Source organism: Myripristis murdjan, chromosome 18 (genome assembly GCF_902150065.1).
Source record: "Myripristis murdjan chromosome 18, fMyrMur1.1, whole genome shotgun sequence".
Lineage (NCBI taxonomy): Eukaryota > Metazoa > Chordata > Actinopteri > Holocentriformes > Holocentridae > Myripristis > Myripristis murdjan.
In genome coordinates this window covers 1,522,178-1,541,127 of record NC_043997.1, presented here as the reverse complement: position 1 = coordinate 1,541,127, position 18,950 = coordinate 1,522,178, and the positions used below count along the sequence as shown (strand labels likewise).

General features: G+C 44.2%; 1 protein-coding gene across 1 annotated transcript; it reads right to left on the bottom strand.

The window, feature by feature from the left end:
- Positions 1-7,995: 7,995 nt before the first annotated feature.
- Positions 7,996-15,775, bottom strand: LOC115376662 (low affinity immunoglobulin gamma Fc region receptor II-c-like). Its single transcript, XM_030076399.1, has 8 exons — positions 15,004-15,775; positions 14,368-14,403; positions 12,643-12,900; positions 12,249-12,491; positions 11,750-11,905; positions 11,153-11,239; positions 8,911-8,991; positions 7,996-8,485 (listed from the first exon to the last, which is right to left on the bottom strand). Exons 1-8 carry the CDS (start codon positions 15,089-15,091, stop codon positions 8,409-8,411), a joined length of 1,026 nt encoding a protein of 341 aa, XP_029932259.1. The 5' UTR covers positions 15,092-15,775; the 3' UTR covers positions 7,996-8,408.
- Positions 15,776-18,950: the final 3,175 nt, after the last annotated feature.

The window sequence follows — 18,950 nt, the reverse complement described above, 5'->3', positions numbered from 1 at the left end:
ATGTCGCCCTCTTCAGGCTAACATGAACATCAGTCACTGAACATGTCCTTGAAAATCCTGGAGACTGATATGGTTTCTCCTGCTAACAGTAGTGTTTAGTTTATTTCTATGAACGCTCATAAAACCTGTGAGAAGATCAGGTCTTTATCTGCTGGAGGCGTCCCTCAGCTCGTTCTCAGTTCACTGAGAGGAAAGACTTACGTCTGCACACACATGGTGGTGTGGACCTCCTGCTCCACCGCAGCATCAGGGTCACATGAGGACAAACACGCACAAATCAAAAGTTAACACAAGGCTGTGTGAGCTGCTCAGCTGTGTGTTTTCCAGCAGGTCAGGTGACTTAAACACCATCACTAACTCTCATGATCTGGGGCTAGTATCCAGGTTTTTTCCCGTTGTTTCCCTTGTGTTTCTCATGTTTTCCCCTTCCTAGTGTTTCCTGTGTTTTCTCTCTCCTCCTGTTATTTGTGTGTCTCTGAGCATGGCTATCCACTTGGGCTCTCAACAGTTCCACCCACCACTCCTGATGGCTCCAGCCAGCTCACCTGCTTCTCATCATCTCATCAGTGTGCAGTATTTCAACGCCAGCTCTCCAGTCACTCCTCGCCAGATTGTCCAGTCTCCCAGTGTGGTAACATACATTCCGGCCTTCAAAGTGTTTATTCTCGTGAGACTTTTCCTAGCGTTAGGTTTTTGAACTAATTGTTACCTCCTGTGCTCCAAGTCCACATCTCCTTCAACCTGCCAGTCATTTGCCCTTAACACTAACGGTTTGTGTGTGTGAAATCACTGCAGATGTCAAGGACGGGCCTGTTCAAATATTTTTTTATTAATATCATAATTGATGGTAATGGAAAACAGATGTTGCAAACATTCAATGCTTAGCCCAAACCCTGGGGGGGTGAGTGGGGTAGTTTGTGATGTTGATGTGGAGATGTGTGTGACTTTGGCAAATAAAAACTGACAGACACACTTTTAATCTCTGGTCTTGTTGCTGCAGGGGCTCCCAGGTCTTTTGAATAAAGGATTTTTAAACTGAATAACCTCTCCTCCTGGATTTTCCTCCTTTAGAGTGGCTCTCTGCTGACATCTAGTGGTTCAAATTTACAACTGAACCGAATATCCAAACTGGACTGTGAGTGATGGACACATCTGAAGCATTTCAAACTCAATAAAATTACAAGGAAATTTTACTCATAATCATTAAATAATATACTTATTTCCAGATTTACTGTGTTCAAATGTCTTTCACAAACATTTAAACCATTCCTTATTTTGCTGACGACCCCCTGGAGAACCCTCAAGGACCTCTGGGGGTCGCTGCAACCCACTTTGAATATCACTGTCCTATAGCAGTGGTTCCCAACCCAGTCCTCAAGGCCCCCCTGTCCTGCAGGTTTTTGTTCCAGCTCTACACCTGACCCAGTTAAGGCCCATGCATCTTCATGCACGCCGTCTTCAGGTAGATCTGTTTCAGCCAATCAGCATGAAGCCCTTAAATGGATCAGGTGCGAAAGAGTAGAGCTGAAACAAAAACCTGCAGGACAGGGGAGCCTTGAGCCTCCTAACCCTGAGGACCGGGTTGGGAACCACTGTCCTATAGCATCACCATGAAGAACTATTTTCACTTCCAGTTAACATTTTTTATTTTTCCGTCTCCATGTTCTTCTTCTCGTCTCTCTTCTTTGAAGAACCATCGCTGGTTCCTCAGAGAACTGCTTTTATGGTTCTCTGAGGCACCTCTGACACATTTAAAGAGATGGTTCCTTAAAGAACCACAGTCTGAAAGGTTCTTGGTGAAACCTGCAAAGGTTCCCCTCTGGCATCTCTCTGAAGAACCATGTTTGGTTCCAGTTGGCACCTTTATTTTTCTGCACCGCCTCCTGGATGGAGCAGCACTGAGGCTGGAGGGCGTCCGGCTGAGCTGGGACTTTTCTTTTCCTTTCTTTTCTTTTCTTTTTCTTTTTTTTTTTTTAATTTTCCCTCAGTCTTGCAGTTCCAGTGTGAAACCACAGAGGGCGCCCTCACACCATCTGTGACTGTGTGGTGCCATGACTCCACTGTTTTGATGAAATATTTTTCTCTCAGTGCAATAAAACCCATTAATCACAAAATTTGTCTTTTACCCTCATATTCTTAGCTTCATCATGGCTGGTATACGTGTGTGTGTGTGTGTGTGTGTGTCTTCGATTTGATTAAATTGTTAAAAAACAGTGTGTGAACTCAGGCGGTACAACACTACAGGCTGCTGACTCGGAGTGAGCGTCCTGAGCTGAACGTCTCTGGTTTGTGTGGGACAGCGAGACGTGGAGCAGCTCCTCCCTGCTGGTGAAGCTGCAGGGATGAAGCAGGAGGTGGCAGGAGGAGGCAGGAGGAGGCAGGAGGAGGGAGGAGGTGGCAGGAGGAGGGAGGAGGAGGCGGCAAGAGGCGACAGGAGGAGGTGGCAGGCAGCCTGAAGACACACAGCAGCAGATCAGCTCCGCTCTCATGGCTCAGCTGAAGTTTTCATCGTCTCTGCTCCTGTTCACCTGCTCCCTGATCCTCCACCTGGTTTCTCCCTCTAAAGGTGAGCTCTTCTTGTGACTGGACAGGTGTGTGTGTGTGTGTGTGTGTAAGGGCACTCAGCAGGTAGAGACGCTTTCCTGCCCTGCTTGTTTTCTGTGAGGCAGCGCTGCATCAGCTGGCAAAATACTTTTCTTTTTGGCAGAGGTTAAAGTTGAAGTTGTGGTTTATTTCGAGCCACAAATCCCAGTTTTCAGTCTCTGTGGTTTTGACTTAACTCTCATGGTGGGGAAAAAAAAAAACTCAAGTTGCAAAAATTACAAAGTTTGGAGTCAAATAATAAAGTAAAGGAGCAGATTAGGACCAGAACAAAAATATAAAGTGTAAGTTAAAAGTTGAGGGAGGGATTCTAGATGATATAAATATCTGGTATTAAAAGCGCATGCTCCATGTATGTTTGTATTGATATGTACTGCATGGCCACAAGGTGAAGTATGTGTAAGTATGAAGACTTTTTGTTTATTTATTCAGTGACTTGAGATTTTCTGACCAAACACGGAGCAGCTCAAAACATAAAAAACAAAAAACATAAGAGGCTCAAATGACATCAAAACCACAACAACAACTAAAAAACAAGAGCTCAGTTCAACTAATGTATGATCATATTTCTAAAAACAGCTTTAAACTGAGTCTGTGAAGTGAGGCTCTTCATTTTCAGGTCATTTTGTAGTTTGGTCACAGGAGCCGAGGCCATGAAGGATTTATTTTCCATCTCAGTGACGGCCTCTGTTCTCTGCACTTTCGAATGACTTGTGCTTATTTGTGAACGGGGCTGATGTTCCGAGCGTTTGGGGATCAGTTTGAGGTTTGAACTGACAAAAACTGGAACAAGTTGTTAAGTTTTCTTTGTTTTCCCGTCGTCCTTCAGTCCTACACATGATAGCTCACCCTGAGGAGGACGTCACCCTGTGGTGTCAGAGTCCGGCTGAGGTCACCATCGCCGCACTCGAGTGGACCAGAACGGACCTGGGGACAGCAGAGCACGTCTTCTTCTACCGAGACGGGCGCTTTGAATCGATGTACCAGCATTCGTTTTTTGAGAATCGGGTGGAGCTGCGAGAAAAAAACATGAGGAACGGCGACCTGTCTGTGATTCTGAAGAACGTGACGAAGAGCGACAGCGGAACCTACGAGTGTCGCTTTAAAGCTGCCGGGGCCAAACGCATGAAGAGAGCCATTATTCCAACGGATCCCTTCAGCATCATCAAGCTGGAGGTTGTAGTTCCAGGTGAGCTCAGTGGCTGAACAGTCTGACTGGGGTTCATTTCATGTTGGAGGCCGATTCTGAACAGACACTGGATGTTAATGTGAGCTAGAATGGGCTAAAGTTCCAGAAGAAACTTTCAATGTGCTCGCCTACATTGCTGAATGTGTGGCCACGTGGTAAACCAGCCTCCCTTCGCGATGCCGTTTTTAGATGGTGGCGTGTTTGGGTTGTAGTTGTTTTGCTAAATGGTTGCTATGACATTGGCAGGTGGTTACTGTGGTGTTCCAGGTGGTTGCTAGGTTATAGCTATGGTCTTTGGAGAGGGTGCTATGGTGTTTGTAGGCAGTTGCTATGGTATTGTTGGCGGTTGTTGCTATGGTGTTTGGGGTGGTTGCTAGGGAGTTGCTATGGTATTTAGGGTGATTGCTATGGGGGTGCTATAGTGTTTGGGGTGGTTGCTAGGGGGTTGCTGTGGTGTTTGGGGTGGTTGCTGTGGTGTTTGAGGTAGTTGTTAGGGGGTTGCTATGTATTTAGGGTGGTTGTTATGGGGTTGCTATGGTGTTTGGGGTGGCTGCTACGGGGTTGCTATGGTGTTTGGGGTGGTTGCTGTGGGGTTGCTATGGTGTTTGAGGTAGTTGTTAGGGGGTTGCTATGTATTTAGGGTGGTTGTTATGGGGTTGCTATGGCATTTAGGGTGGTTGCTAGGGTTAGGCGCCCCTGCTTGCTGAAAAGGTGACGTGCACAGCAGAACCGGCTCTGGTAGGGGCGCAGCTAGCGGCCGGAGGGGCGCTGGCAGTGGTAACATACGCAGCATAGGCAGAGCCAACATAGGGAGAGCTGCCACTGGTCGCATCGCTCTTTTGTGTGTACGTGTCACAAAATCTGTACAATATAGAGCCTCGCAAAACTTTCACAATTCATTTGTAATGGGCCAGAAATCGCTCATAAACTTGAGTTGTGAAAAATCGGTAAGTGGGAATGCTTAGAAGAGTAATAGCACACTTCTCACAATCAGGCCACACATTTTTTTGTGTTTGGTGTATAAGGGTAACGCCAAAACTGAAGGTGGAGTTAGACGCTGAGATGCAATGGAATAATAATCATACAAGTGAGTGAGACGTGTTGTGACTCCACACGTTGTGTTGTGAAGGAGTGTCAGAGCAGCCCTAACATGACATTTCTGTTTTTCAGGTGACCTGAATGCACTTGCTGGGGATGAAGTAAAGGGAGGCAGACATGAGGAAGTGGCAGAAGTTCTTCCCCTGCAGCTGGCGCTTGTTTCTGTCATGTTTGTTGGCATTTTTGTGATAATCAGAAAACGAAGAGTACGTTAACGACACAGAAATATCTTTCACTGTGAGCTCATTATCAACCATCAAATTTCAGCTCAAATCTGAGGTTGCTAACTTTAAAGGAATATGGCAACATTTTTGGTGAAAGACCCTTTTCCCTTCTACCAACTTCCCCAGCCTGAGACCAGATGTTGGACACCATTTCCACCTCTGGACGTCCAGTGGTTCAGTTTCTATGGGTAGCATTTCCTGTTAGCTTAGCATAAAGACTTGAGGTCTATGGGAGTTGTTAGCCTGGCTCTGAAGCTGCTCTGATTCACACAGAGGATCATGTGGAGCTGCTGCCAGGTTGAATTTTTTCACTTTGATGGGCTCAAATCACTGGTGTTCACAGGTTTGTTTTCTCTTAATTGTGTGACTTTATAATTTCCAAATTTTCAAGTTTTTTTCCTCATGAATTTGCGGGTATTTCCTTGTCAATTTACCTCTTTAATCTCAGAAAATATCCATTTTTTTTTCTTGTAATTTTTTAAATTTAATCTCAGGGTGTTTTTTTCCTGGAATATTACTTCTCCAGCTCCAGAATTTTCTTCTGGCCGTTTTAAGTTTATTTGTGTGTGTATTTATTGTGTATTTATTGATTGATTGTTATTAATCGCAGCAGTGATGGCAGGCTGCTGTAATGTGCTAAAGAGACGTGACGGTTTGTTTTTCTCTTCTGAGTCTAAAAGTGGCCGAGCCGCTCAACCAGTCAGACCAGAGCCACACCTGCTGTCCCGGATAGCTGCTCCGGCTGGGTGTGTGTGTGTGTGTGTGTGTGTGTGTGTGTGTGTGTGTGTGTGTGTGTGAGTGTGTGTGTGTGTGTGTGTGTGTGTGTCTGTGTGTGTGTGAAAAAGATTAAAAGATTAAGTTCTTGACACAACAAGCGCTCTCCTCTGTGGGTTTGTTTTGTCTTCAACCTGCAGAGAAACTGAACTCTGTGTGGTGACGGCGCCCCCTGCTGGACGGAAACTGTCAGGAGGGAAACCGGATCAACACAGCAGCAACAGAGTCAGGAAGACAAACCATGAAGGGGAATTAAACGACCAAAATATGACTTAAAATGTTAAATGTTAAATTCAGTTCCTGAATTCCTCCAGAGCAGCAACAACAGTTTCATAGTGCAACACCAATATGATGACATGACACTTTATAAATGTGATATTAAACTAAATAGCGCCCAAATGGATTCATGTAAGAGAACAATATTGTAGTGCAGACGTTTTTGTGCATTAAGCAAAAACACTGAGCCCCGCCCCTTATTCTGTCTCACGTCACTGACATTGGCTTACAAGATGATTATTCTGGAATAATTTAAGTGCAACCAATAATTTTTATAGCACAGGTATACTAATTGTTCCCAGGTTCTATTTCAAACTCCTCAGAAAACTGGGAAAAATGCAGCCGGAGAATAAGATGGTGGGATTTATTATGCCGGCCTCTCAAGGTGCAAACAGAACAAAAAAAAAAATGCAAAAATGGAAAATAAAACGCAACAAAACAAAAGAAAATTCTCTGTACACAATTTCAGGAATGCTACAAACTCATCAGTAACAATCTCTCACCATAGATATAGTTCAAAACAAAGTCCAAAAATCAAACAGATCGGGGAGAAACCACACACCTGGCAGCACTGTGGGAACACTCTGAAATGAAAGCCTCCACCATCACTCAGCCTCTAACTGCACCAGAGGATCCACACTGGAGAGAAACCGTACCACTGTCCAGTGATAATTTGCATTAATGTCCTCGTCAGATTTATGGACTCACTGTTACACATAAAAGTTAAAGAACATCTCAGGAGACACTCAGAGAAACCGGACCACTGTCAACAGAACAGGAGGAGCTTCCCTGCATTCGAGAACAACGTCGGAAGCTCGGGTCTCCAACATTGGAGCTCCTGCTTAAAACTGACTGACGTTGTTAAATGTGCTTTTACTTGAGATATTGGGTAACCTTGACAACCTATAAACACTGGAAGCTGTTGCAAACCTTTCACAAATCACAACTGGGAAACTCAGGGGGCATCAATTTCCCCCATTTTCCAAAAATGGTGAATTTGAGGTTCAGGTCCAGAGACAGCAGCGGAGAGAAACCAGACCCAAAGAGCCAGTGGTGCAACTGGTGAGCATATGTAGAGTTGAGCTCTGAGTGACAGACAGTGTCAGAGGTCATTTTTTCCACGTTCAGAAAATCCACATATAGCACATCACAGCAACATGGCAGACAACACAGTCAAAATTTTGTGACTGAATTTTTATTTTACACGTTTGACTTCAATTCAGCATTCTCTGCAGTAATTTTTTTTTTTATGATGGTATATATTTACAGCAGTGATGAACAGATCTGACACTGGCGGTGAAGATGACAAGCTGTAGCCATCATAGCAAACTAATGTTAGCTAGGCTTTCAGTATGTCACAGATTTTTTTTTTCTTGCCCAGTACTTTCAGTGCCTGATGAATTCAAGGTTATGTTTCTAAATTATAGATTGTGATGCTTGGGTCCATTTTGTCAGGCAATATGAAAAATGAGGGGGAAAAAATCAATGAATAACTGCCTGAGTGAATATGTAGTGATTGATGCATTTGAAACAGTCAAGGTTGGTCTTTACTGCTACTGGGCTCTTCTTTATCTTAGTCTTTATCTTATCTTCTTTATCTTCATAGAATTTGAGTTGTGGCCATCGGATTATTCCTGAGAATTTGGCCTCTTCCTGTCCTCATTATGCATGTTGATTCTGAAACGTTTAAATGAGCCCTTTTTGTCTGATGGAAAAACTGGGGGCTGTTATGGTAAGTGCGGTGGCGGTTTCTCAGGTACCTGATATAAAACATTTAAAAAAAAAAAAAAAAAAAAAAGCAGTGACGTACACACACATAGGGGAGCTGCAGGTCGGTTAGCCACAAACAGAGCCGGAGGAAGTGAAACCTTCCATCTCACAGTTTTATAGAAACCACAGACACAAAAACAAATGGCAAGTATAAACTTTACTGATCCTGTGGGTCGCCACGGCAATAAATAGCAAAAGGACCCAGAAAAGTTCACATATAATAGCATAAACCTTTTTCCTCCAGCAGCCATAATGAACTTTGGTCTCTTATTCACTCACACTGTCCACTGAAAACACAGAAGCAGATGCACCTGAGGAATGTGGAGGACCAAGCTTCACATTTGAAGGTGTTCAGCCCACGACAGCAAACTGCTAGACTTCAGTCGAGTGATAAGAAGCTCAAAAAGACGGATGGAACTTCTAATGTGCATGCAGAACATAGTAAAATAAATTAATAGATGTGCAAAGTGAAGAATTTAAGGCTCTACGGGGACAGTTGCAGCTGACGGCAGCATCAACAAGGAGTAGAAACCCTCTGGATCTGATGGAGAGTCTGAAAACACACACACACACACAGAAGGAGAGCGATATTAGAGCAGGATATGACATCACGTACAGTGTTGAGTTGTTGCTGTTGTCTTCATTAAGATCTACACTAATGACGCATGCGGCTCTTATCATCTCGCCGGCTCTCAGACCTACGAGCCTGCAGCGTCTTGGCAGCTTTGTTTGCAGTCGGCTCGCTCGTTTTGTGGTTTTGTGACGTGCAAACTCATGTCGCCTCGTCCTAAAGTTTGTCAAGATTCTGCTGCCAGATGTCCTGCAACATCTGGTCATCTGATTAGACTGTGAATCTTGTTGAATCCCTGTATCCCTACTGGTCAAATGCTACTTTTCACCTTTACAGGTTAGGTTTACACAGATTTGAGTTTGGTGTTTAGTTCCTCTCTAAGGGAAAAGGAACCGTATCTTTCTTACTGTGTGGTCTGATGACATCTTGTCCAGAGGTGACGTGTCCAGGTGCTTTCACTTCTGAGTAAACTGAAGCAGGAACACACTCTGGAAAACAACAGTGATAAAACACGTCTGTGGAGATTCTCAGTCATCTAGGTCGTGGTTACCCACGTCGAGGGGAATCGAGATCAACTGGACTGTTTTTAGCCTCTCGTAGACGTTTCACTTCCCCTCCAAGACGCTTCTTCAGTTCTGACTGACTGGTGGGACGTCCCAGCTGTTTAACCTGTGAGGGGACACTGGACCACTAGGGCCAGATCCTCAGGTCATGACTCAGCAGTTTACCTGCACCTGAAAGAAAAGGGACCCTCCTTCCAGGACCATCAGGTTCAGATGTTGGAGGGGGAGGACAGACGGCTGGACAGAGGAATGAAGAAACCGATTTCACACACCACCTGTCTCCAACCCACTTTCCTGTCAGTTCAACCTCCCACTGCTGACCCCTCGTGACCCCAGCACCACCATTCACTCCAGGTGACCCTAATGACCCTCTGATGACCCCAACGACAGTCAGGTGACCCCAACGACCTCCAGGTGACCCTAATGACCCTCAGGTGACCCTAATGACAGTCAGGTGACCCCAACGACCGCCAGGTGACACTAAAAACAGTCAGGTGACCCCAACGACTGTCGTTCATTCATGGAGTCAGGTGACCCTAGCGACACTCAGGTGACCCTGAAGACCCTCAGGTGACACTAATGACAGTCAGGTGACCCCAACGACCACCAGGTGACCCTAACGACGGTCGTTCATTCCTAGAGTCAGGTGACCCATACGACCGCCGGTTGACCCTAACGACCACCAGGTGACCCCAACGACTGTCGTTCATTCCTGGAGTCAGGTGACCCTAACGACAGTCAAGGGACCCCAACGACCGCCAGGTGACCCTAATGACCCTCAGGTGACCGTAACGACTGTCAGGTGACTCTAACGACAGTCAGGTGACCCTAATGACCCTCAGGTGATCCCAATGACCGCCAGGTGACCCTAATGACCCTCAGGTGACCCTAACAACAGTCAGGTGACCCCTACAACCGCAAAGTGACCCTAATGACCATCAGTTGACCCTAACGACAGTCAGGTGACTCTAACGACAGTCAGGTGACCCCAATGACTGTCAGGTGACCCCAACAACCATCAGGTGACCCTAATGACTGTCGTGTACTCCTGAAGCCAGGCGACCTTGACCTTGTCATTCACTCCAGGAGTCAGGTGACCCCGATGACCATCAGGTGTTCGGGTTAGGGTTACCGTCATGTGACCCTAGCGACACTAACGATGGCCAGGTCCAACAGGAAGGAGCACTAACCAGCCGACGACCTGCAGAACGAGCCAACAGGTCAAACAGCTGCAACTCCATGAAACAGCAGCGACATCAGCAGTCTGTCAGAGCCGAGGAAGTGAAACGTCTTCAGGAACCTACAAACAGTGCAGCTGACCTCCACTCACCTCTGTGTGGACAGTAATAAATGTAATAAAACACCCTAACCCTAACCCCAACCCTAACCATGGCTGGCACTGCTACTGCAATAATTAGCCCCGTTACCACTCCTACATTTTTACTACATCGTTACTACAACAACTTGTGCTGCTACTTTGCTGCTGCTGCTAAGGCTATTACCATAACTTCTACAAATACTGCGTCTGCCCTTTCTACTACTGCTACAAATAATAATAACAATACAGATGGTAGTGATGATTATGATGACTAATGGGACAATCAAAACCAGTAAATGTCTACAGAAATGTGTCCAGCATGCAGCAGAGGAACATTGACAGGTTTTTTTTTTTCCTCCAGGTCTCTGGTGTGAACTGAAGATGCTGGTGGGCAGATTTACAGAAAGTTGTGCGAGTTCACATGAAAGAGGAAGCTCAAGTGAAACCCGGCTGACAACAGCTGACATCAGCTCGTGTTCACACCAGCCAGCGCTCAACCAAGGTGTGAAACATAAGATATGTGTCAAATGTCCTGGACACATTTGGAAGCCGGCAGCGTTTCACTGGGGTCTGTTTGACGAACCCAGACAACAAATATCAACGTCTTACATACACACGACTGTAAATGTAAGATCTGGATTTGAAATGACAAACTACATTGAAAAATAGGTTTAAAATATTAATGTTAAATGCCGAAGTGAGGATAAAAACAACAACAAGAGTGAAGAATTTTATCAGATGAATAAAAGAGCACAACAAAATCGGTACCTTTCCTGTGTGTGACTGGCCGCTGCGAGTCATCACACCTGATGTCAACGTACGTGATGTCATCATCTGCTGGGTTTACATCGTCAGCTAAAATGCAATCACACACATTGCACACACACACACACACACACACACACACACACACACACCATGCACCAGCACCATGATAATAATGAAAACTGTCATGCACAGACAATTTAAAGCAGATAATTTGGTTTGCAAAGGTTCAATATAATAGTGAAAAGTAAATACAAATGTAAAAATAACTGAAAGTGTAAATATGGATGTGGTCATGAAATATAAAACATTAAAAATCTAACATATAGTTGTGAACCTATAAAGAATGGAATTAGATATTTTTAAGAAGTAAATACAAAAAAGCAAAACAGAAACTTGAAAACTAAATTGAAAATTGGGCGTAAAATCTCAGAGTAAATGTACACTGCCAAAGCAAATGAATGGCAATAAATATGAACATATACGCAAAAGTAACCCGAGTGTAAAATATAGAATGTAAAAACTGAAAACATGAATGAAAAGTCAATCTGTGGGTGAATGGGTTGTATTGTTGCCATAGTGTAAGGTCTAGTGTCTCACCTTGAGGTTTTCTCCGTCGCGCCAGAACCACCACCAGCAGAACCAGCAGAACCAGCAGAACCAGGCCAGACAGAGACCACAGCAGGGCCCGAAGGCAGGACAGGGGGTCAGAGGAAGGCGAAGGAGCACAGAGGAGTGTCGTGGGTCTCTCTGAAACTAACAAGAAATGACCGTCAAGGGCGGAGTCATCCACAAAAAAACTTTTACTCTACAACTCCACAGGAGGTGATTTGACTTTTTCCTCCGATTTTTCACTGAAAACCAGAACTGTCAGCAAGTGGCAAAGAAATGACTGTGTTTATTTTTTTAAATTTTTTTTTAAAAAAGCAAGACACTTTGGCAGTAGATTAAATGCTGAACCTAAAGCACCTTGCTGTCTGCCAAGTGAGTAAAATGTTTTCACTTGATCTTGTGCCCTCTCTCTGAGGCAGAGAACACATAATGTGACAACAACAAAGAAACTAATAGTCTCTGGAAGAATTAATGCTGACGTCCTCACCTGCCACAGCCAGCCAGCTGGGTGGAGACTGTCCATAACCAGAGATGTTGCAGTGGTAGAGGCCTTCATCAGACTTGGAAACAGGGTGGATGGTCATCTGTCCTGTAGACTCGGTCCTGATGAGGGAGCCATCTTTATAGAAATCAGCTGGGAGGTTGGAGGGAGTCCTGGTTGTACAGTTCAGAGTCACAGCAGCTCCCTCCATCACAGGAAGGACAGGACTCTGCAGGATCACATCACCACCTGAACACAGAGACAAACCACAGGATTTCATCCACTGAGGAGCAACTTCATCAACACTAACATCATCTGAACACGGAGAAAAAGTAGATAAATGGATGTTAATAATGAATAAATACTTTATTTATACTGAGTAGCTGCTGTGTGGACTCACCAGTAATGGTTATGGTGACGGTGTTGCTGGTTGCTCCCTCTCTGGACTCACACCAGTAAACTCCAGTGTCCCAGAAGAATGTGAACCTGATTCTGCAAGGGGAAGCTGTTAGGTTTCCCCAGTTGCGTCCACACTCTGTCATGGTTTCTATGGTCGTGTTCCTCTTCACCGTCCATCCAGCAGAGTCTTCCTCACAGCTCAGATGGAGAGCCTCACCATTAAATAACTGAGATGCACTGGGAGTCACAGTGAGGGAGGCTGGAGGAGGAGGAGGCAGAAGGTTCAGTTTACTAAGAGAGTTTTCACACCTGTCTTATTTTAGCCTGATTGAATGGATCTCTGGTGCGTTTCCCCGTGAATTTGGACCTGACTACAGGAAGGGGATGTGCAATCTGGGCTGAAGCAGGTCCTGAAGCTCAGGTGAGCGTTAGGGATGTGCAGCGTTAGCAGCTAGCGGCTGGCAAAAGAGGAGGGCCTACATGGAGCAACAGGAAACACATTGCCTTCTGGGTATTTAAGCTCTGCAATAATAAAGAAATGACGAAGCTGCTGACAGCGTTTCATGTCCATGTTGGAGACCGGACTGACCAAAGGTGTTTGACTTACAGGCTCCAACGACATCACGGTCAAATCAGCGACATCCTTCGGGACATGGTCAACAAGTGCTTCTTTGTGTTTGCGGATGACATCCTAATCTTCTCCCACTCTACCAAAGACCGGGTGCTGCAGTGGCTTCTGGAGAATCAGCTGTTTGTACTGACTGCGAGGAGCGAGGTCCACCGGAGCTCCGCCTCATCCCAGGAGCTCATCATCGAGGCTGGAGAAGATGAGGATGGATCTCGCCATGGTCAAGGTGGTGCCGCTCCGTCTTCCGGGAAGTATCCGCAGTGCTTCATGGGGTTTGCCAACTTCTATCGTCGTTTCATCTGGAACGTCCACGTCGTCATCGCTCCAGGAAATGTCTTCACCGCTTGAGGTCCACCAGGACAGTGCTGGGCGAGTCATAATGTCAGGTTTGTGTTTTGGACAGAGGAGGCAGATAAGGCGCCAAAACAAAACAAAACAAAACAAAAAAACACTGCAATCAAAAACCAGGACAGGCAGAGGTAGGAAACCCTACGTGGAGATCAAACCACAGGGCAAGCCAGGGTCAGAACGCAGGAACGGACTTACAGGTAACAGGTAAAAGGCTGAGCGACACACAGCAGCTGTGAACTTGGCGTGCTGCTGGCTGATGAGCAGGTAGACGAGGGGCAGGATGTTTGGGATCTGGACGCTGACAAGCAGAGCAGACAAGACAAGCAGGGCAGGCAAACAAAAGGCAAACATCAAAACCAAATGCTGCAGAGAAAACAGACCCTGGTCGGTTGGGCCGGGCGGATTCAGACTTTAATGAAGTGTCACTCATTTAGTGTCAATTACGTGGTGCTACGTCACACATACTTCCTACATGGATAAAAATATACTCAGATGCAGTATATGTAGTGTCACACGTCATCATCGATACTTGCAGCTTTTTCAAACATGTAAAAACAACACAGTTTCCAGCACCAACGCCACCCTCTGCTCATTCATATGCAAATATATATATATATATATATATATATATATTAACACACTCATTTAAGAAATTAGCAGTATTGGTGTCAACAAAAAATCCAAAATGCTGTGTCGCCCATCCCAGCTGACTGGGTTCCTGTCGGTGTCACAGGGAAGCGCACTAACCTTTGGTGGGTCGGCAGCACAGCAGCGTGGTCAGCACTGAGGGGAAACGAAACTCAGGTTGGTTTGAGGTTTCACACAGAAGACAGTTCTACCAAAGAAAACTGAGAGCACACACAAAAAAAACCCTGGCTCCTCAGATCTTTCAAAGTAGCTGTATTTTAAGGCACACTCTGCTAAATAAAATCCAGAATGAACTATCTGCTATAAATACTGCTGGATAAATACATGAAGGAGGATTGTTTTTCATAATAGCCTCAGCTGCAGCTCCATCATCAGCCCTTAACTCAGGCTAAGACAAGTTAAGATGCAGCCCTGTTTGTGTCCGTTGCAGCAAACTTCAGATTCAACTATGAGAAGAAGAAGAAGGAGAAGAAGAAGAAGAAGAAGAAGAAGAAGAAGAAGAAGAGGAGGAGGAGGAGGAGGAGAACGTTCACTCCTTCATGTTCTTGGAGATTCCGATCGACATCTCAAGAAACTGGGCTGTCGTTCTCTGGTGTCATGACAAATCTTCACTCTAATCTGCTTCCTCAAGGAGATCAATAAAGTTCAAGCTGTCTTTGCATGAGCTCGTGGTATTGTCTAAATAAACACACACACACACACACACACACACACACACACACACACTGTACTTACACAGTGGCAAGTGTAGAGATGTGCCCTCCATCCTCCGGCTCGCTGATGTGACAAACAAACCAGATTCTGTCAGATAAACCGAGGACATCCCGCCCCCTTCCTGCCTGTGCAGGAGGACTCTGTGCTCTGTTTCCTCTCCAGCGCCTTCTCGGGAGAGAGATTTGTTTCCCTTCACTTTAGTTTAGTCCATCTGCACCATGAAAAGTGGAAATGCAGCCAGAAGACCAAAGCGAACAAGCGACAGAGGACAAATTCATGGAGGAAGACGAGGAAGAACAACGGAGGAACGGATGTCTTCAGTCCTGTCGGCACAGAATAAAGACAAAATTCACTTTGTTTGTTTGTGTTGCTTGTCCCAGTCCTCTAATTTGTTTAGGTCTTCTGCAACCCAAAATACCCAAACAAAGGGAAATGGTCCTTTGGGTTGTATTAAAAGCTGGGAACAAACTACAATGAACAAATGATGTGGTTGCATGGATTAGAGGACTTGTTGGAAGTTTGAGTTCATTCCAAGCAGGAGGCACTGGAGGCATCAAACAAATCCGTGGTTGAGGTTCAGAGAAGGTTGTTGTTAAGGTCAGGGAAAGGTTGGTTGTGACGGTTTAGGTTCGGAAACGGTCAGGGTTAAGGAAGCAAGTGTTGATCTGGTTTTAAACGCTGAACAGATCAAACAGACACATTTCCATCGACTCGGCGTGTCACATCCTGCCGTGTGCACGCTTCTGCAGCCGGTCTGGGTGGGCGTGTTTCTGGCACAGGAAAACCACATCTGATTGTTCGACACCTGATGTGATGTAACGGGGCGACGGGGCTGATAAGACCCCCTTCAGAAAGCGTCTTCCTGGAGGCTGACTGTGTCTCTGCTGCTGGGAAGTGAGCAGGAAGCGGCTCGGCGGCTGTTTCCCCTCACAGCGAGCTGCCTGGTGTCTGCTCTGACGGAGCCCCTTCATCTGCTGCTTTTCCACGACACGCCGTCCACGCCGTCCTCTCCACTCGCCTCGCCACCACTCTACGTTTGGCTGCTGTTCTGGATTTTGCTTTGCAGACAGCGCCCCCTCATGGACAGCCCTGTCATTGCATGTGGGCACGATGTGTAGGTTCTCCTCCTTCCTCCACCAGAGCCTCACACGAGAGTTTTGTTTAACGTTTGTGGAACAGTTTGCCTGAGGACCTGAGGAAAATAGAGAATGTGGACATTTTTAAAAGCAAACTCAAGACCTCCCTTTTTAGTATGGCTTTTAATTAAATGTTATTTTATGAAACTTTTATTTGTTTATTATTTTTAACCTTTTAGTCTGGTTTTTAACTGAATTTTATTTATTTTATTATTTACTTGTCTATTTATTTATTTTACCTTTTTTAGACTGGTTTTCAATTGAATTTTATTTATTTGATTATTTTACCATTTTAGTCTTGCTTTTAACTGAATTGTATTTATTTTATTACTTTTATTTTTATTTCATTTTTTATTTATTTATTTATTTATTTATTTATTTATTTATTTTTAGATATTTACTGAATTTTAATCTTGCTCTGCTCCTTTGGTATGAAAAGTGCTCTATACATAAAGTTTGATTGATTGACTGATTAAAAAAAAAAAAAAAACTACACCAACTCCAAATGTCTTCTTCATATGAATAATATCAGCATGACTAAGAGATTCATTTTTTTTCTTACATGGATAGATTATCAGCGATGACAGTGGTTCTCAAAGGGTTAGGTTTATTTATTTAGCACACATTAAAGCTCAAATTCTCCCAGGAGGGAACGAAGCCCAATGGGCCCTTTCAATAATTACAATCAATTCAGATTTATGAGGCTAACAAATAAACATTGAAAAAGAAGGAGATGCAATACACACATAATCAATGTTATATGAACAAAATATGGAGATAGAGTACAGAATAATCAAAAATCTATATGTATAGGGGTTGAAATCATGAAGAAACAGCATAGAATGAAGATGTAGGGCAATGGAGAGGGCAGGAAGTGACTATACGTGACGTATGGAGGATTCATGAAAGGTTAAGATGTTTTTTAGCTTTTTTTTTTCAGCTACATTCCCCCTGAACAATGCAAAAAAAAAAAAAAAAAAAAAAAAACAGTATAAAAAAAAGGTCCAGTCCAGCTCCATCGGTGTGAACGAACAACTTGATGCTGAGCAGATTCTCTTGTTTGTGTTTCTGCTTCTTCTTCTCTTCTTCCTCCTTGTTTCCAGCTTCAACCACTGATCCACTTTCTGGATTTGTTTGGTCTCGTCTTCCCGCTCAGAGTGAACAAACGTCCTCGCTCCACGACCACGGCAGCAGATTGAAACCACAAACACACATCTGACACCTTCAGGGACCCAGAGGGAGAACTGAAGAGAACATGAGGTTTATCAAACTCACATTTACAGTTTTATTGAACTTATTATAGCAGAGGCTCATTATTTTATGAATCATGCATGAGTCATATTTTTCAAATTAACATTTTTTTTTTAAATTAACATACCCCCTGCAGTACTGCATCATACCCCTAGAGGTACACAAACCCCATGTCTTGACACCAGATACTATCCAAAATTAACTTTTTTAAAAAACTAACATACCCCCTGCAGTACTGCAACATACCCCTAGGGGTAGTCAAACCCCATGTCTCGACACCACATCCTAAACTTTTACCTCATTGAAAACCCTCCAAAAAAATCAAGCTGAGACCAGTAGAGTCAACACCATGTGGCAGGAAAAAACCCACAGGCTGTCAAAATATTGCCACAGTCCTCCAGTTGCTCCACACTGAAAATTATACACTTAAATTATTCCAGAATAATCATCTTGTCAGCCAATCCCAGTGAACAGAGACAGGATAAGGGGCGGGGCTCGGTGTTTTTGCTTAATGCACAAAAACGTCTGGACTACAATATTGTTCTCTTACATGAATCCATTTGGACAATTTTTACTTAAATATCACATTTATAAAATGTCATGTCATCATATTGGTTATGAAACTGTTGTTGCTGCTCTGGAGGAATACAGGAACTCTCTGATTTACTTCCACTCGTTTAACATTTTAAGTCATATTTTGGCTGTTTAACTCTCCTTCATGGTTTGTCTTCCTGACCCTGTTGCTGCTGTTGATCCGGTTTCCGTCCAGCAGGGGGCGCCGTCAACACACAGAGTTCAGTATAATATAAGTAACAGTATGCAAATACAAATATACAAATACACTAATAGTCCAGTCATTTTAGGCCAAAATTGGGGTCAACCTGGGACAAATTGCAAGAGAAGCAAACTCAACTGATTCTGTATCCTCAGTTTGTCCTGAGTGAGGGGAAAAAAGTCCCAAGAAATCCCATTGGTGGAAAGTTTTGAACAGTGAATTAAAAGTTTTGAACAGTGAATTAAAAGGTGACTATATATATATATATATATATATATATATATATATATATATATATATATATATATATATATATATATATATATATATATATACACACACACACACACACACACACACACACACACACACACACACACATATATATAGTAACCTTTCCTTGGGACTTTTTTTCCCTCACTCAGGACAAACTGAGGATACAAAATCAGTTGAGTTTGCTTCTCTTGCAATTTGTCCTAGGGTTTTTCATAAAATGACTGGACTATAATGGAAACAGAGTACATGACACACACACGTCGAGTTAAAGAGCTCACAGCTCTGGTTGGACGATGAGTTTAGCTTCAGGAAAACAATTGTTTGACACTCCCTAACAGCCAGGTGAGTCTCACCTTGGTGGGCTGCTGTTCTAATGGAGGATTCTCCAGGTAAGAAGGACGAGACGGAGTGAAAGCTCACGAGCAGATCATCTACAGCAGGGGTCACCAATCATGTGCCATGGAGGGCCGAGAGGCTGCAGGTTTTCATTCCAACCAAGACATCCACCAGGTGATTTCACTGATTAGCTC